The sequence below is a fragment of the Budorcas taxicolor genome, chromosome 5, assembly GCF_023091745.1.
Source record: "Budorcas taxicolor isolate Tak-1 chromosome 5, Takin1.1, whole genome shotgun sequence".
In the NCBI taxonomy this organism is placed as follows: Eukaryota; Metazoa; Chordata; class Mammalia; order Artiodactyla; family Bovidae; genus Budorcas; species Budorcas taxicolor.
The window spans coordinates 112343874-112360666 of NC_068914.1; the positions used below are offsets into that span (position 1 = coordinate 112343874).

At 38.5% G+C, this 16793-nt stretch overlaps 1 protein-coding gene across 1 annotated transcript in view; it reads right to left on the reverse strand.

The window, feature by feature from the left end:
* The window catches only part of SLC41A2 (solute carrier family 41 member 2), a 113347-nt gene extending 96819 nt beyond the window's left edge, over positions 1-16528 (reverse strand). Inside the window, exon 1 of the mRNA XM_052640776.1 lies at positions 15974-16528. Coding sequence (XP_052496736.1) covers positions 15974-16528 — 555 coding nt within the window. The remainder of the gene's footprint in view (positions 1-15973) is intronic.
* Between the last annotated feature and the right edge of the window lie 265 nt (positions 16529-16793).

Sequence of the window (16793 nt, forward strand, 5' to 3'; positions counted from 1 at the left end):
CCAGGACTGATCTCTTTAGAATGGACTGGTTGGATCTCCTTGCAGTCCAAGGGACTCTCAAGAGTCTTTCCAACACCACAGTTCAAACGCATTAATTCTTTGGCGCTCAGCCTTCTTCATAGTCCAACTCTCACATCCATACATGACCACAGGAAAAACCATAGCCTTGACAAGACAGACTTTTGATGGCAAAGTAATATCTCTGCTTTTCAATATACTATCTAGGTTGGTCATAACTTTCCTTCCAAGGAGTAAGCGTCTTTTAATTTCATGGCTGCAGTCACCATCTGCAGTGATTTTGGAGCCAAAAAATAAAGTCTGACACTGTTTCCACTGTTTCCCCATCTATTTCCCATGAAGTGATGCAACCAGATGCCATGATCTTCGTTTTCTGAATGTGGAACTTTGAGCCAACTTTTCACTACCCTCTTTCACTTTCATCAAGAGGCTTTTTAGCTCCTCTTCACTTTCTGCCATAAGGGTGGTGTCATCTGCATATCTGAGGTTATTGATATTTCTCCCGGCGATCTTGATTCCAGCTTGTGCTTCTTCCAGTCCAGCGTTTCTCATGATGTACTCTGCATATAAGTTAAATAAGCAGGGTGACAATATGCAGCCTTGACGTACTCCTTTTTCTATTTGGAACCAGCCTGTTGTTCCATGTCCAGTTCTAACTGTTGCTTCCTGACCTGCATACAGATTTCTCAAGAGGCAGGTCAGGTGGTCTGGTATTCCCATCTCTTTCAGAATTTTCCACAGTTGATTGTGATCCACACAGTCAAAGGCTTTGGCATAGTCAATAAAGCAGAAATAGATGTTTTTCTGGAACTCTCTTGCTTTTTCGATGATCCAACAGATGTTGGCAATTTGATCTCTGGTTCCTCTGCCTTTTCTAAAACCAGCTTGAACATCTGGAAGGTCACGGTTCACATATTGCTGAAGCCTGGCTTGGAGAATTTTGAGCATTACTTTACTAGCATGTGAGATGAGGGCAATTGTGCGGTAGTTTGAGCATTCTTTGGCATTGCCTTTCTTTGGGATTGGAATGAAAACTGACCTTTTCCAGTCCTGTGGCCACTGCTGAGTTTTCCAAACTTGTTGGCATATTGAGTGCAGCACTTTCACAGCATCATCTTTCAGGATTTGAAATAGCTCTACTGGAATTCCATCACCTCCACTAGCGTTGTTCGTAGTGATGCTTTCTAAGGCCCACTTGACTTCACATTCCAGGATGTCTGGCTCTAGATGAGTGATCACACCATCGTGATTATCTGGGTCATGAAGCTCTTTTTTGCACAGTTCTTCTGTGTATTCTTTCCACCTCTTCTTAATATTTTCTGCTTCTGTTAGGTCCATACCATTTCTGTCCTTTATCAAGCCCATCTTGCATGAAATGTTCCGTTGGTATCTCTAATTTTCTTGAAGAGATCTCTAGTCTTTCCCATTGTGTTGTTTTCCTCTATTGCCTTGCATTGATCGCTGAGGAAGGCTTTCTTATCTCTTCTTGCTATTCTTTGGAATTCTGTATTCAGATGCTTATATCTTTCCTTTTCTCCTTTGCTTTTTACTTCTCTTCTTTTCACAGCTATTTGTAAGGCCTCCCCAGACAGCCATTTTACTTTTTTGCATTTCTTTTCCATGGGGATGGTCTTGATCCCTGTCTCCTGTACAATGTCATGAACTTCCGTTCATAGTTCATCAGGCACTCTATCAGATCTAGTCCCTTAAATCTATTTCTCACTTCCACTGTATAATCATAAGGGATTTGATTTAGGTCATACCTGAATGGTCTAGTGTTTTTCCCCACTTTCTTCAATTTAAGTCTGAACTTGTTAATATTACACCACTTATGGAACGTTTATCTCCCAGGTGCTATAACTGGTGCTTTATATGCTATTTTACTAACCTGGGACCAAAAGTGAATATTAAGGATGTTAAAGGCATAAGCACAAAGAGGTAGTTTAGACTGGCACAAAAGCTTACTCCTTTGGAAAATCTTGAGTATGTAAAAGCAGACATTCTATACTCCTACAGGTCTTTTTGTTACCTCTACAGAATTCCTATAGCACTCACTTTTTACCTCTATAAACACATGAACATACCTGCAACAAGTAGAGAATAATTTTTTTAGAACTGTATCACTTAGAATACTATTGTGCTATGTGGTTAGTCGCTTAGTCATGTCCAGCTCTTTGTCACGCCATGGACTGCAGCCCACCAGGTTCCTCTTCCCATGGAATTCTCCAGGCAAGAATACTGGCCTCAGTTGCCATTTCCTCCTCCAGGGTCTCTTCCCCACCCAGGGATCAAATCTGCGTCTCCTCTGTCTCCTGCATTAGCAGGCGGGTTCTTTATCCACTGAGCCATCCAGGAAGCCCTTACATTAGCATTTAAAAGTATCAAATAACTAGAAAAGAACCTAACTGAAAATGTAAAAGACTTTTGCTCAGAAATTGTAAAACATCAATGAGTGGAATTAAAGATGACCTAAACAAATGGAGGACTATTATTCCACATACATGGACCAACAGAGTCAGTTCTCCCCCTAATTATGTCTGAATCACAACTGCAACAACTTTTTTTGAAAACTGACATGTTTTTACACTAAAACATACATGGAAATGCGAAGGGAAAGAATAACCAAAGCACTCTCCTGGAGGACTAAGGAGAGAAAATTCTCTACTAGATAGCAAGACTTATAGAGTAATGATGACAGTGCGGCTTTCATGACGAGAGACATAAATACACTGAAGGCACAGAATTGAGAGCCCAGAAGTAGCCCTACTCACAAATGAGCACTTGACTCACAACAAATATTTCAGTTATGCGATAGTGAGGACACAAATGAAAATCCATGTGGAAAGGAAAAAACAGAACCCCTACCTCACACTCTATACAGAATGGATTCCAGGGAGGGAAAGGTCACAGTGTAAAAGACAAAACAAGGACCCTTCGAGGAAGTATTAAACAAGAATATCTTAATTCACGGGGTGTAGAAAGATTTCTTAAACAGCAGACAAAAAGCACAGACCATAGAAAAGCAGGGAAAAGAGGACTGTATAAAAATTAAGAACTTCTGCTCATCAAAACATACCACTGAGAGAGTAAAAAAGCAAGCCACGGAGGGGAGGGGGGCGTGGGAAATATTTGTATTACATATAACTAAAGGGCTTGGGGTGTCCCTGGTGGCTAGACAGTAAAGAATCTGCCTGGAATGTAGGGTTTGATCCCTGGGTTGGGAAGATCCCTGGAGAAGGGGATGGCTACCCACTCCAGTATTCTTGCCTGGAGAATCCCCAGGGACAGAGCAGCCTGGTGGGATACAGTCCATGGAGTCACAAAGAGTCAGACATGACTGAGCAACTAACACTTCCACTTTTCACTTTCACTAAAGGGCTTACATCTATAATATAAAAACGACTCCTATAAATCAATTTTAAAAAAGACAAACAACTATATACAAAAATGGGCAAAGAAACTTCAGCAATGATATACAAATGATCAGCAGACACCATCATAGGAAAATCCCACTTAAAACCTCAATGAGATACCACCCCACATATGCCAGAATTTCTAAAATTAAAATGACTGCTAGGGCATCCCTGATAGCTCAGTGGTAAAGAATCCACCTGACAATGAAGGAGACATGGGTTCTATCCCTGATCTGGGAAGATGCCACATGCGGAGCAACAAGGCCTGTGCATCACAACTGCTGAGCCTGCGCTGCAGAGTCCCTTGAGCCGCAGCTACTGAGCCCACGTGCTGCAGCTACTGAAGCCTGTGCGCCACAAGAGAAGCCACTGCAATGTGAAGCCCACATACCACAACTAGAGAGGAGCCCCTTCTCACTGCAGCCAGAACAAAAGCCAGCCCAGCAACGGAGACCAAGAATGGCGAAAAATAAATAAATGAGTAAAGTAAAATCATTTTGGGCTTCCTTTGTAGCTCAGTTGGTAAAGAGTCTGCCTGCAATGCAGGAGACCCAGGTTCAATTCCTGGGTTGGGAAGATCCCCTGGAGAAGGAAATGGCAACCCACTCTAGTATTTTTGCCTGGAGAATCTCATGGAGAGAGGAGCCCAGCAGGCTACAGTCCATGGCATTGCGAGAGCCGAACACAACTTAGAGACTACACCACAAAATCATTTTTAAAAAGACTGCTGGTACCTTGTATAAATAATAATATAGGACAGTGGAACTGCTCATATACGGCTACATCTGTCTGTAAATTGGTACAACCACTTTGGAAAACCATTTGACAAACATTACATTTAAATACTTGGATATTCTAAGACCTAGAGATTCCATTTCTACCTATATACCCAAGAGAAACGCATGCATATGTACACCAAGAGCCTGGAAACACCATTCAGCCCAAAGTCCATCAACAGTAGAAAGCACTGAAGAAAAGAGTAGAATGGATAAATTGTGATGTATTTATATACTGGACTACAACACAGCAATAAAAATAAATGACCAACAGTTTTCTAAAACTTACATAATGTTGACCAAAAAAACCCAAACATAAAGGTATACTCCATACTTCCACTGCATAAATTTTAAAAAGAATTAAGTAAACCTAAGCAATTATGTTTAATAATACACACTTATAAAGAGAAAAAAGTACTGAGAAATATCAGGTTATTGATTATCTTTGGTGATGGATAAAAAAGCTTTTGGAAGGGAGCACCAATGGAAACTAATGAAATACAGGTAAGATTCTATTTGTTGACCCAGGTGACCGTTATATGGTTATTTTTGTCATGAAAGTTCACTGAGCTGTATATTTCTGTTTTCACACTCTCTATATTTTAAACTTCACAATCTAACAAGTTTTCAAAACCTCATCAAATTAAATCTTTTAAAAACCATACCTGTATGGTTTTTAACACCAAAGTTTAACACTATAAAGTTCTTAGGGCTAGCAGTGTTAAAGTTCATAAAGTCATAAAAGCAAGGGCTTCCACGGCAGCTCCATGGGGAAGAGCCGCCTGCCAGTGCAGGAGACATGGGCTTGATGTCTGACCCGGGAAGGTCCCACGTGCTGTGGAGCAGCTAAGCCTGTGCACCACAACTACTGAGCCTGTGCTCTGGAGCCCAGGACCCGAAACTACTGAAGCCCTTGCACCCCAGAGTCCATGCTCTGCAACAAGAGAAGCTACTGCAATGAGAAGCCTGTGCACTGCAACTAGAGAGGAGCCCCTGCTCTCTGCAACTACAGAAAAACCCACATGCAGCAATGAAGACCCAGCGCAAGCCAAAAATAAACGAATAAGGAAAAAACTTTTATAAGTCATAAAGGCAACGTTTCCCAATTACACACATGTTCTTCTCTCAAATATCAAGAAATCAGTGAGCATACACCAGAGGAAGGGACATAATAAGTTATGTAACTATTCTACCTAAACAATCTATATACATTAACATATTTTTCCTACAGATGTTATCATACTATATAGAGCTAACTGTTGAGTGTCTCTTCAGAATAACTGTCACCAAAAAGTCAGAAAAAAAAGTCAACCCAAAACAGTACATTCATTTTAGCAGTTATGATGCTATGGTAATAATTTAAAACAATCATATTTCAAGTGGACAGATAGGTTTGGTCCCCCTTTAGTATTACAGTCTATTCAAAAATTCAATACACTTAACAGTTCTCTTCATATCTTTTTTCCACCTGATGGTATAAAAATTATGTTTCTATTTAGATAAAATGTACATTTTCCATTTAGATAAAAATGTTATGTGTTTAAAAGTGTCTTAGAGTCATAAAGGACCTGAGATTTCCTTTAGAGAGCAAACAGTGAAAGAGAAAGGCACATTACGATAATGTATCTGACACTTTCCTGGACACAATCTTTTTCTGACTGATGAATGAAAATCAATAGTAACAGAATGCTACCTTTTTACAATGTACTATGTTAGAAAGATAATTATATAACAGATAATTTTGTAACTTTATGTAATACTACATTAAGAATTCCTACAAGTAAATAAGTAATGTACACATTTTAAAATGGATAAAAGAAAGAACGAGATGGCGGAGAAGTAGGTGGACGTGGAGTACATCTCTCTCCACAGATACATCAGGAACACACCTTCAGACACAGAAGTTCATGCAGAACACCAGCTGAGAGCGGACAGGAGTACCTGACCAGCGGAAAAGAATGTATAGAGAAGCAGGCAAAACTCGGTAGGACGAAGAACTAGGAGGGAAACAGGAGTGTTAGTACGACTGGCCCTGCCCTCAGCAGGTGGGGGAACTGAAGCAGGGGTCCGGTCCCCACACTGGGGCAATTGTGTGAGTCAGAGGAGAAACATTTAAGGCTGTGAGTGAAACAGCTGATCTGTGGCGGCCTAAATGGAATGAGAATCAGACAGTCCTTGCCGCAGCCATACATACCCCGGACAGGGACATAGATTCCCTGGAAGGGGCAGCGGCTGGGAGCTGGAGTTTAGGGACTGTGGAGCAATTCCAGGGTGAGGGCTGCTGTTGACTGTGGAGAGATGGATCGAGGGGATGTGAGGGAGGAGACTATAGTGGGAAATGCCTGTGGAGGAAAGCCAGGCAGCCATGGAAGCAAGGCGATACTGCTGAGTCATGCGTGGGGGATGGAGCCATAACCACAGCCTCTCTCTCTCCCTACATGCCAGCATCAGCGGCTGAATGATAGAGAGGCTGGCCCATCAAACATCTGCCCGGTGCACTGAACTACAGAATAGGGTCCTGTTCAGGGTGCCCCTTTAAGTGCCTGACGCACTGATCTACAGAGTAGGACCTCAGCCACAGGGGGGGCCCTCTATGTGCCTGATGAACCGAACAACAGAAAAGGACCCCAGGCAAGGGAGCCCTCTAAGTGCCTGAACAGGCGGAGCTACAGAGAAAGATTGGCCAAAGAGGCCTTCTGATCACCAGCTATGAGAGGCTCAGAAAAAGACTCTGATAGGGCCATAACTCCTGTGGCTGAGGCAGTCTGTGTCCCTGCACACTTGGCGCCACTAGGGTCCCTGCAAGCCAAGAAGCCATGCCATCTTCACACTCAACTCGCTGGGGCTGAGCTGACACAAGCAGAAAAAGTCTTGCATCTATGTGCGCAAGGTCACTTTGGTCGTGTCCGACTCTGCGACCCCGTAGACTGTGGCCTGCCAGGCTTCTCTGGGCGGTTCTCCAGGCAATACTGGAGCATATTGGCCAATACTGGTTGCCATACCCTTCTAGAGCACTATATTTCCTGCTGCCCTAGCCGCCAACTCCCCTGAGTATCTGGTGCTGCCAGAACCCCTGCAACCCAAGCAGCTGCACCACCTCCACACCTGGCCCTCCGAGGGGCAAACCCAAGTCTTCCAGGGCAGCCTCAGGAGCAAGCCCCAGGGGACGACCCACATGCAGAGGTGGAAATAAAACCATAACTGAAACACAGGGGCAGTGTGACTAAGGAAGAAGACCCCAAACCTTCCCACCAGCTGTACAAGCTGCAGATTAAATCCACACAATCAACTAGGCAGACTCTGTGTCTATGGAATATATAAAAGGTCATTAAGAGCTCCCACAAAAGAAAACACACTAATTCTGATAGCTGTGGGTATTGGAGGCAAGAACACAGAGTAGGTCCAGAATAGAATCTGAGCTGCCCCCATAACAGGTCCAGAAATCAGCACAGTGTTGGAGGGCATCCTAGGGTGGTGAGGTGAACTGTGACTCCCAGTAAGGAAAAGGACTCTGACAGCAGTGACTCAAGAAAAACATTTATTAAATTCTTATGTTTTGACTTGTTCTTTAGATTCTTTTGGATTTTTTTCTTTTTTTCCCTTTATCCCCCCTCTGTTGTAGCTGTCGATTTTACTGGCACTATGAAATCTAATTAAGCTTTTGAGCTTTTTTTCTTTTTTTTCCCTCAGTCACATTTTTTATTGTTGTTATAAACCTCTGCCTCTATGCTGGGCTTCTGCACTTCTGGGGAGTTTTCCTTTTTTTCTTTTCTCTTGTTTTATTTTTAATTTTTTAAACCTATTATTATCTTTCTACATTTATTCCTTTGTTTGCTTTTCCTACTGTTCTTTCCCCCTTGCAGTTAATCTTTAATGTATATAAATCTTCTTTGTCTACCTCTATTTAACTTTACATATCTACTCTTTCTTTCCTTTCTTTCCTTTCCTCTCAACATATTTGTTAGTTTTATTTTCATTGCTTTATTCCCCAATTGGCATCTTGCTTTAGTTTTGTTTTCCAGTTTCTGCTTTAGTTAGTTTTATTCTGGTAGACATAATTTTTGGTTTCCTTTGTTTGCTGGGTCAATCTATTGTGTTTTATTTTTGTTGGACTGTTTGATTTTGTTTATGGGTGTATATGTATATGTGTATATTCAGTCACACTTTTTATTGCTGTTACAAACCTCTGCCTTTACACTGGGCTTTTGCAGATATCTGAAGTTTTCCTTTTTTCTTTTTCTTCCAGTATTTTTTCTCTTTTTTATAATTTTAATTTTTTTAAACCTATTGTATTTTTTCTGTATTTACTCCTTTGTTTGCCTTCCCTACATTCTTTTCCCCTTGCAGTTCATCTTTAATGTATATAAATCTTCTTCATCTACCTCTATTCAACTTTGCATATCTATTCTTTCTTTCTTTTCTTTCTTTCCTTTCCTCTCAACATATCTGTTAGTTTTGTTTTCATTGGTTTAGTTTTGTTTTCTACTTGTGCTTTAGTTAGTTTTGTTCTTAACTGGTAAATATAATTTTTGATTTCCTTTGTTTGCTGGGTCAATCTATTGTACTTTATTTTTGTTGGACTGTTTTGAATTTGCTCATGGGTGTATATGTATAGGTTTATATTCCATTATTTTAGTTGTTATTTGCCTGATTTTGCAACTGCCATTTGTCTGGGGTTCATCTTTGGTTTCATGGTTTGGGATATTTATTTTAATCCCACTTAATGCCGTAACAAACCAATCGTGGAATCTTCGTTCCTGATCAGAGATCAAGCTTTGAGCCACTGGAGTGGGAGAGCTGATCCAAGACCCTAGACTACCAGAGAACTAACCCTAGGGAGTATCAAATAGTGAGAACTCACACAAAGGAAACCACTTGAACAAGACCTGGCATCACCCAACCACCAGTAGCACCCTGTGCAGGATGCCTCATCTAAATGACAAACAAGACAAAAATAAAAATCCAATCATCATTGGACAGGATTACCACCTGACTCAGCCTTGCCCATCAGAGGAAAAACAAAACAAACAAACAAAAAACTCAGCACAAATCTCAACCTATACAAAGCTAACACAAACCACTGGACCAAACTTATGAGGGCAGAAACCAAAAGGAAGAAAGAATTCAACCTTGAAGCCTGGGAAAAGGAGACCTCAAACACAATAAGTTTAAAAAAAATAATGAAAAGGCAGAGAAATGCTACATAAATGAAGGAACAAACTAGAAACACAAAAGTCCAAATCAATGAAGAGGAAATAGGCAAACTACCTGAAAAAGCATGTGTTATAAGAATAGTAAAGATGATCAGAAATCTTGAAAACAAAATGGAGAAAATGTGCAAGAATCGATTAACAAAGACCTAGAAGAATTAAAGAATAAACACGTAGAGACAACACAATTGCTGAAATTAAAAATACTCTAAAAGGAATCAACAGCAGAATATCTGAAGCAGAAGAACAAATCAGTGAGCTGGAAGATAAAATGGTGGAAATAACTTCTGAAGAGCAGAATAAAATAAAAAGAATGAAAAGAACTGAGGATAGTCTCAGAGACCTCTGGGACAATACAAACGCACCAACATTTGAATTATAGGGGTCCCAGAAGAAGAGGAGAAAAAGAAAGGGCATGAGAAAATTTTTGAAGAGATTATAGTTGAAAATTTCCCCAACATGGAAAAGGAAATAGTCAAATCAAGCACAAGAGGCACAAAGAGTCCCATACAGGGTAAACCCAAGGAGAAAAACGCCAAGACACATACTAATCAAACTAACAAAGACTAAACACAAAGAAAGACTATTAAAAGCAGCAGGGAAAAACAACAAGTAACATACGAGGGAAACCCCATATGCTTAACAGCTGATCTTTTTTTTTTTTAACAGCTGATCTTTCAGCAGAAACTCTGCAGGCCAGAAGGGAACGGCAGTATATATTTAAAGTACTGAAAGGGAAAAATCTACAACCAAGATTACTGTACCTGGCAAGAATCTCATTCAAAATTGATGGAGAAATAAAAAGCTTTTCAGACAAGCAAAAGTTAAGAGAATTGAGTACCACCAAACCAGCTTTACAACAAATATACAGTCAAGAAATACAAGAGAAGAAAAATGATCTACAAAATCTACCCCAAACAATTAAGAAAATGACAATAGGAACATATGTATCAATAATTACTTTAGAATGTAAATGGATTAAATGCTCCAACCAAAAGACACAGACAAGCTAAATGAATACAAAAACAAGACCCATATATTTGCTGCCTACAAGAAACCCACTTCAGACCTAAAGACACATATAGACTGAAAGTGAGAGGATGGAAAAATATATTCCATGCAAATTGGAAGCAAAAGAAAGCTGGAGTAGCAATCCTCATACCAGACAAAATAGACCTTAAAATAAAGTAGATTATAAGAGATAAGGAAGGACACCACATAATGATCAAGGGATCCATCCAAGAGGAAGACATAACTGTAAATATCTGTGTACCCAATATAGGAGCACCTCAATACATAAGACAAACACTAACAGACAAAAAAAGAAAAATTGACAGTAACACAATAATAGTAGGAGACTTTAACACCCCACTCACAACATTGGACAGATCATCAAAACAGAAAATTAATAAGGAAACACAAGTCTTAAATAATACATTAGATGAGATGACCTCATTGATATCTTCAGGACATTCCATCCAGATACAGCAGAATACACCTTCTTCTCAAGTGCACATGGAACATTCTCCAGGATAGACCACATATTGGGTCACAAATGAAACCTCAGTAAATTTAAGAAAACTGAAATCATAACAAGCATCTTCTCTGATCACAGTGCTATGATACTAGATATTAATTACAAGAAAAAAACCGTAAGAAACACAAATACATGGAGATTAAACAACACATTTCTAAATAACCAAAAGGTTACTGAAGAAATCAAATTGGAAATAAAAAAATTTCTAAAAACAAATGACAATGAAAACATGACAACTCAAAACCTATGGGATGTAGCAAAAGCAGTTCTAAGCAGGAAGTTTAGAGCAATACAATCCTACTTCCAGAAACAAGGAAAACATTGAATAGACAACCTAACTTTACACCCAAAATAACTGGAAAAAGAAGAACAAAAAAAACCACAAAATTAGTAGAAGGAAAAAAATCATAAAGATCTGAGTAGAAATAAATGAAAAAGAAATAAAAGAAATGATAGTAAAGATTAATAAAAATAAAAGCTGGTTCTTTGAGAAGATAAACAAAATTGACAAACCTTTAGCCAGACTCATTACGGAAAAAAAGAGAGAAGAATCAAATCATCAAAATCAGAAATGAAAAAGAAGAGGTTACAACAGACAATGCAGAAATACAAAGGATTATAAGAGACTATAAAGAACAACTATATGGCAATAAAATGGATAACCTGGAAGAAATGGGCAGATTCTTGGAAAAGTTCAATCTTCCAAGACTGGACCAGGAAGAAATAGAAATTATGAACAACCAAATTACAAGCACTGAAATTGAGGCTGTGATCAAACATTTCCCAAAAAACAAAAGCCCAGGACCAGATAGCTTCACAGGAGAATTCTATCAAACGTTTAGAGAAGAGCTAATGGCTATCCCTTTAAAACTCTCTCAAAAATCTGCAGAGGAAGGAACACTTCCAAACTCATTCTATGAGGCCACCATCACCCTGATACCAAAATCAGACAAAGACAATACAAAAAAAGAAAACTACAGGCCAATATCACTGATGAACATAGATGCAAAATTCTCAACAAAATTTTAGCAAACAGAATTCAGTAACACATCAAAAAGCTCATACACAATGATCAAGTTGGGCTTATTCCAGGAATGCAAGGATTCTTCAATATATGCAAATCAATCAATGTGATACACCATATTAACAAATTGAAAGATAAAAACCATATGATAATCTCAATAAATGCAGAAAAAGCCTTTGACAAAATTCAGCACTCATTTATGATTAAAACTCTATGGGCATAGAAGGAACCTATCTCAACATAGTAAAGGCCATATAAGATAAGCCTACAGCAAACATTATGCTGAATGGTGAAAAACTGAAAGCATTACCCCCCTAAGATCAGAAACAAGACAAGGATGTCCACTTTCACCACTATTATTCAACATAGTTCTGGAATTCCTAGCCACAGCAATCAGAGAAGAAAAAGAAATAAAAGGAATCCAGATTGGAAAAGAAGAAGTCAAGCTCTCACTGTTTGTAGATGACATGATACTGTACATAGAAAACCCTAAAGATAGTATCAGAAAATTACTAGAGCTAATCAGTGAATTTAGCAGAGTTGCAGGATACAAAATCAATACACAGAAATCACTTGGATTTCTATATACTAACAATGAAAAATCAGAAAGAAAAATTAGGGAATCAATCCCATTTACCATTGCAACAAAAAAATTAAATATCTAGGAATAAACTTACCTAAGGAGACAACAGAACTATACACAGAAAATTATAAGACACTGATGAAAGAAATCAAAGATGACATAAACAGATGGTGAGATATTCCATGTTCCTGGGTAGAAAGAATCAATATTGTGAAAATGACTACACTACCAAATGCAATCTACAGATTCAATGTGATCCCTATCAAATTACCAATGACATTTTTCACAGAACTAGAACAAAAAATTTCACAATTCATATGGAAACACAAAAGACCCCAAATAGCCAAAGCAATCTTCAGAACGCATTTGAGTCAAGCTTCCTGACTTCAGATTATACTACAAAGCTACAGTCATCAAGCCAGAATGGTACTGGCACAAAAACAGAAATATAGACCAATGGAACAATATAGAAAGCCCAGAAATAAACCCATGCACCTATGGGTACCTTATTTTTGACAAAGGAGGCAAGAATATACAATGGGGCAAAGACAGCCTCTTTAATAAATGGTGCTTGGAAAACTGGGCAGCTACAAGTAAAAGAATGAAATTAGAACACTTCCTAACACCATACCATACACAAAGATGAACTCAAAATGGATTAAAGACCTAAATGTAAGACCAGAAACTATAAAACTCTTAGAGGAAAACACAAACAGAACACTCGATGACATAAATCAAAGCAAGATCCTCTATGACCTACCTCCTAGGGTAACGGAAATAAAAACAAAAGTAAACAACTGGGGCCTGATTAAACTTAAAAGCTTTTTCACAGCAAAGGAAATTATAAGCAAGGTGAAAAGACAGCTCTTAGAATGGGAGAAAGTAATAGCAGATGAAACAACTGATAAAGGATTAACTTCCAAAATACACAAGCAGCTTATACAACTCAATGCCAGAAACACAAACCACCCAATCAAAAAATGGGAAAAAGACCTAAACAGACATTTCTCCAAAGAAGACATACAGATGGCTAACAAACACATGAAAAGATGCTCAACATCACTCATTATTGCTGCTGCTGCTGCTGCTGCGTCACTTCAGTCGTGTCCGACTCTGTGCGACCCCAGAGACAGCAGCCCACCAGGCTCCACCATCCCTGGGATTCTCCAGGCAAGAACACTGGAGTGGGTTGTCATTTCCCTCTCCAATGCATGAAAGTGAAAAGTGACAGTGAAGTCACTGAGTCGTGTCCAACTCTCAGCGACCCCATGGACTGCAGCCCACCAGGCTCCTCCATCCATGGGATTTTCCAGGCAAGAGTACTGGAGTGGGGTGCCATTGCCTTCTCCGCACTCATTCTTAGAGAAATGCAAATCAAAACCACAATGAGATATCACCTCACATGGGTCAGAATGGCCATCATCAAAAAGTCGACAAACAAAAAATGCTAGAGAGGGTATGGAGAAAAGGGAATGCTCTTGCCCTGTTGGTGGGAATGTAAACTGATACAGCCACTATGGAAGATGGTATGGAGATTCCTTAGAAAACTAGGAATAAAACCACCATATGACCCAGCAATCCCACTCCTAGGCATATACCCTGAGGAGACCAAACCTGAAAAAGACACATGTATCCCACTGTTCATTGCAGCACTATTTACAATAGCCAGAACATGGAATCAACCTAGATGTCCATTGACAGATGATTGGATAAAGAAGTTGTGGTACATATATACAACGGAATATTACTCAGCCATAAAAAGGAATGCATTTGAGTCAGTTCTGATGAGGTGAATGAACCTAGAACCTATTATACAGAGTGAAGTGAGTCAGAAAGAGAAAGATAAATATTGTATTCTAACACACATATACAGAATCTAGAAAAATGAAGAATTTATTCACAGGGTAGCAATGGAGAAACAGACATAGAGAAAAGACTTATGGACATGGGGAGAGGGCAGGAGAGGGTGAAATGTATGCAAAGAGTAACATGGAAACTTATATTACCATATGTAAAATAGATAGCCAATGGATTTGCGGTATGGCTCAGGAAACTCAAACAGGGGCTCTGTATCAACCGAGAGGGGTGGGATGGGGAGGGAGATGGGAGGGAGGTTCAAAAGGAAGGGGATATATGTATACCTATGGCTGATTCATGTTGAGGCTTGTCAGAAGACAATAAAATTCTGCAAAGCAATTATCCTTCAATAAAGTATAAATTAAAAAGAAAAAAAACACCTTAAAAAATGGATGATACAAAAAAGTAATTCATATAAGAAACATTCACAGAAAAGGTAAGAATGGCCGATAAACATATGAAAAGAGGCTAAAACATTAATAGTAATTAATGTTAATTAAAATAGGATAACACTTTCCTATCAACTGGCAAAAATGAAAAAGGTCAAGAACGTCGAATGTTGATAAGGGTATGGAAAAATAAAAGTAATTACATATTCCTGGAGGGACTACAAATTGGTACAAACTTTTTGAAAGGCAATTTGACAATACCTATAAAATTTTAAACACACACACCTGCTCTAATACCCAACAATCCCATTTTAAAAATCTATCTTATGAAAAAATTAGTATGAGTGTATAAAAATAAATTTGTAAGGATATTTATTATAGCACCAGCATAGGAGAATGAATAAGTAAATTTTGGTATATATATATAATATATATACACCATATATATTTTTATATATACACATATATATATTATATATACATACACCATATAAACATATATAATATATATACACCATATATTATATATATACAATGAAAATATCAAGCACTCTTTTTAAAATGCTAAATATCCTTTTTACTAATTTAGAAACATGTCCAAGATATATTAATAAGTAGTGAAAATAAACTGAGAAAAAAACACATGGAATTTAATTTTTATTTTTTTAAAAAAAACCTCTGCACATATGCTTGTATATAAGCACCGAAAAATCATCTGCAACTATATACAGCAAACTCTTAACAATGGTAACCTCCGGAGAGGAACAGAATTTTCATTTGGACATGAGGACAGGACTTTTTATCATTTACTTAATACTCTGCATTGTTTGAGTTCATTTTAATGAACATATATTATTAAAAAAAAAAAAACAGGGATATATTTAAATATATTGAATTATTCATTTAGCTGACTTACCCTATTTGGGATTACTTTATATTTAATATTTTGTGAAGAATTACTTTATGGCCAGAATCAGACAATTCTCTTAGAATTTCAGAAAACAAACAAAAGATACCTAGAAAGAGTAGATTCTCCACCAGAGTCTGCATCAGTTCATTTTAACCAAGGGATAAATTAAAACTAAATATAATGTCTGAGATTAGTACCTGACACAAAGCAATTTAAACAGCAAAGTCAGTGAAGTTAAACAAAGATGAGAACCCACCTGGACTATATCCAAAACCATGCCAGCTGAGACTGTTCCAAAGCCAGCTAACAAAAATGGCACAAGTATCTGCAGTGCCATGACACCACTGGATTCCTTTGGTAATTTCTGGCTTGTCTCCACAATGACATCTTCATCACCATCACTAGATACATCATCATCTTGCAACATGGCTGTAGTTTCTGAAGCCTCCCTTCCATCACAGTAATTGTAGTTGGCATAGTCATCATACTTTTGGCTACAGCTTGATGGCGTGTGCCCACTGTTGCCATGAAAAGACTGCTCCGAGAAACTGTGATATTCCATGTGCTGTTCAGATCTATTACTAAAAGTCTGTGCTGCAGTTGATAACCCATCTTGCCAAATGTTATTTCCTTTTTTGTGCCTGTCTTCCTGGTTTTTCTGGTATATTACTGGAACCATACTCAGCAGTAAGTTTAAAAACTTATCAGACTGAATTGTATTTAAACTTAAAGTCCAGTCCACAAAGCCTCCTCCACTGCTTCGACCACCACTTGATTTATTAATAAGAGATCTTCCTTTACTATTAGTCATATTGTCATTGCAAGAGACCCTGTTTGCCTTAGATCTCAAGCTTCGTGAACCAGAGCAGATGAATCAGAACCACACGGACGCTGGTGTAAATTAAGATGTTGACGTCATTGTGCAGAAAACAGCACTTCCACTAATAGAAGATGTTTAGAAGCTCCACACAGGGACTGGATCTGGAAAAATAAAATTATTTTTAAAAGTCAGAATAACTCTCTCAATACCTCATAGTTACAGGTATAAAACACACATGTTCTTAAATGAACCCCGA